This window comes from Lepidothrix coronata, unplaced genomic scaffold, assembly GCF_001604755.1.
Source record: "Lepidothrix coronata isolate B3197 unplaced genomic scaffold, Lepidothrix_coronata-1.0 Scaffold128, whole genome shotgun sequence".
In the NCBI taxonomy this organism is placed as follows: Eukaryota; Metazoa; Chordata; class Aves; order Passeriformes; family Pipridae; genus Lepidothrix; species Lepidothrix coronata.
Window position 1 is genome coordinate 3443 of NW_016690308.1, and position 2408 is coordinate 5850.

General features: G+C 34.6%; 1 protein-coding gene across 1 annotated transcript in view; it reads left to right on the forward strand.

Moving 5' to 3' along the window:
* Positions 1–613: 613 nt before the first annotated feature.
* Positions 614–2408, forward strand: part of LOC108502990 (sodium channel protein type 5 subunit alpha-like) — a gene marked incomplete at its 5' end in the record, with an annotated part of 6233 nt that continues 4438 nt past the window's right edge. Inside the window, 2 exons of the mRNA XM_017826502.1 lie at positions 614–790; positions 1541–1805. Coding sequence (XP_017681991.1) covers positions 614–790; positions 1541–1805 — 442 coding nt within the window. The remainder of the gene's footprint in view (positions 791–1540; positions 1806–2408) is intronic.

The following is a 2408-nucleotide window of genomic DNA, read 5'->3' on the forward strand; positions in this document are numbered from 1 at the left end:
CTTTTTTCTTAGTACATGCTGTGATTGACATTTTTTTTGTCATTTTTTTCTCTTTCATTTCTTTGCTGCTTCTTGGGAATTTTCCATGTGATTCCATATAGTGAAGTCAAATGGAATTTTCAGAGGTCTTTCCAGAGTGATTGAAATTACAGATGCCCTACTGAACATCGTTGTGTGTTTGTTGTACAAAATGCTGATCACTCAGTGCTTTTAGGATTGATTTGAATCCTGGGTTCAAAACGATTGCTAAGTAATACAGGGAGTGTAGATGGGAATAAGAAATTCATTGTCAGGAACCCCCTGTAGAACTGGGTCCCATCATCTTCCATTTACCTGTTAGTCCAGAAATACTCTTCTGTTTCTACCTTCCCCAAAAATAGACAAATCATATGCAATTTTCAAAGTATGAAATAGATTTGTAAAGCTTCAGAAAGGTTCTCACACTTGAGGGAACTGACTTGGGAACACTGTCTAGACTACACTTCCATGGTCAAACCCAGATCAGCTCTTTCCAGTACATCTATTCAAAGATCAAGGGGAAAAGGAGAAATGGTGAAGACACGGTTTATCTCTGTGCCCTCTTAGGTCCCACTCAGGACAGCTGTAACTTACTCTCTTTTACAGAAAGTTGCTGGTATTTAGGGAACTGCTTAAACTTCAGCTGAACAATATTCTTTCCCTTTACTTAGGTGGAAAGGATCTATTTTTGACTGAGGAACAGAAAAAGTACTATAATGCCCTAAAAAAACTTGGATCCAAGAAACCTCAAAAACCCATCCCAAGACCATTGGTGAGACCATCCTAAGTAGAACATGGCAGAAGATACAACGATGGTGACCATATTTGAACTCAGTAGCCCAGGCACAGGGAAATAAACTTTGCCTTAGAGCCCATCATCTTCCTCATTCAATGTAGTATTTACATTGTACTCTCTTTTTCTTAAAAGAGTCTTTCTTTGTGGGTATTAATTAGGAAATTTATATCCTATTTATGACCTACCCAAATGTACAACCTGTTTATAAAGGTTCTTAATTAGTATTTGATAGTCATGCCATGACCTTGGTTACTTAAGTTGCATGATGTTGCTTCTGCCACGAGATTGGATTATTGCAGGTGAGAATGAATAGAGAATAGTACATGCCCCATGGCAATTATTTGCTTTTAAATAAGCGTGTGTTTTATTTCTTTTAGTTTCTTAAATTTAATTCCAGGCTTGGCTTTTCATAATAACTATTGAGAGTTTTTCTTACTTATGACATTTTAATTTGAATTGCTTATGGTAAAATATCTGCTTCAGTAAGTATTTCTATTAAAAGAGCCATCACAATGTACTCTGGATGTATTTCCTAATTTTTTATACACACACACACACACACACACGCATATATATATATGCCAATGTGAGTTTTCACTGAAGATCTAAAGAAATCCCCTAAAAATGCTTCTAGTTGCTGATTGTTAAATTTATATTATCTTAAGGTCCTTTTCCAAGCACAAATTACTGATTAATATTTGAATGCAGTTCTTTTTCTCTCCACAGAATGCGTTCCTGGGATTACTGTTTGATATCATAATGCACAAAGCATTTGACATCATCATCATGATTTTCATCTGCCTAAATACGGTTGTTATGATGGCAGAAAATAACCAGGAAGGCACCAAGGAACTTCTTAATAAAATCAACTATTTTTTTGTGGCTTTATTTACAGCAGAATGTGTCATAAAAGTGCTGGCCTTAAGACAGCATTACTTCAAAAGCATCTGGAACTTATTTGATCTCAGTGTTGTCGTCCTTTCAATAGTTAGTAAGTACCAATCACGAAATCAGGTAATGTGTCTTACCAATATTGAGCCAAATTTCAGTATGAAGTAACCACTTAGATATACTTGATAAACAAAGCCAAAACCAACGGAACTTTTCAAAACAAAAGCCAAAGCAATCCCTCCAAAAAGAAGGAATTTTGTTTTCCCTTATATTTTTCCACAGTACTAGAAGGTAAATGGAGTTTTCAATTTTTACTTTTCTTAAAGTATGTTTTATTGAGTAATTAACAGAGCAGAAATTTAATTAATTAACATCTTCTCTAAATTACTATACTTAACCTGTTGTCTGACTGTCTTTATGCTTTCAATTTACATGTTATCATGGTAACTGTTGTTTTCACAGTAAAAGTAAATTCATGTTAAAAATACATTTGCTTGAAAAATGAGAAAGATGTATTTAATTTTTCCTGGACCTCCTTTAAACAAGGCAGATCCTGATTGCTGATTTAGAAAGCTCAGGAAAACGTAACTGCTCAGCACCATTCTAAATCTGGACCATTATTTGTGACTGTGAAAAGTCTCATTAAAACTGACTTGGCTTTTTTGGCTTTTCAAATAAGACTAGATGCTGATAATTTCCTCTA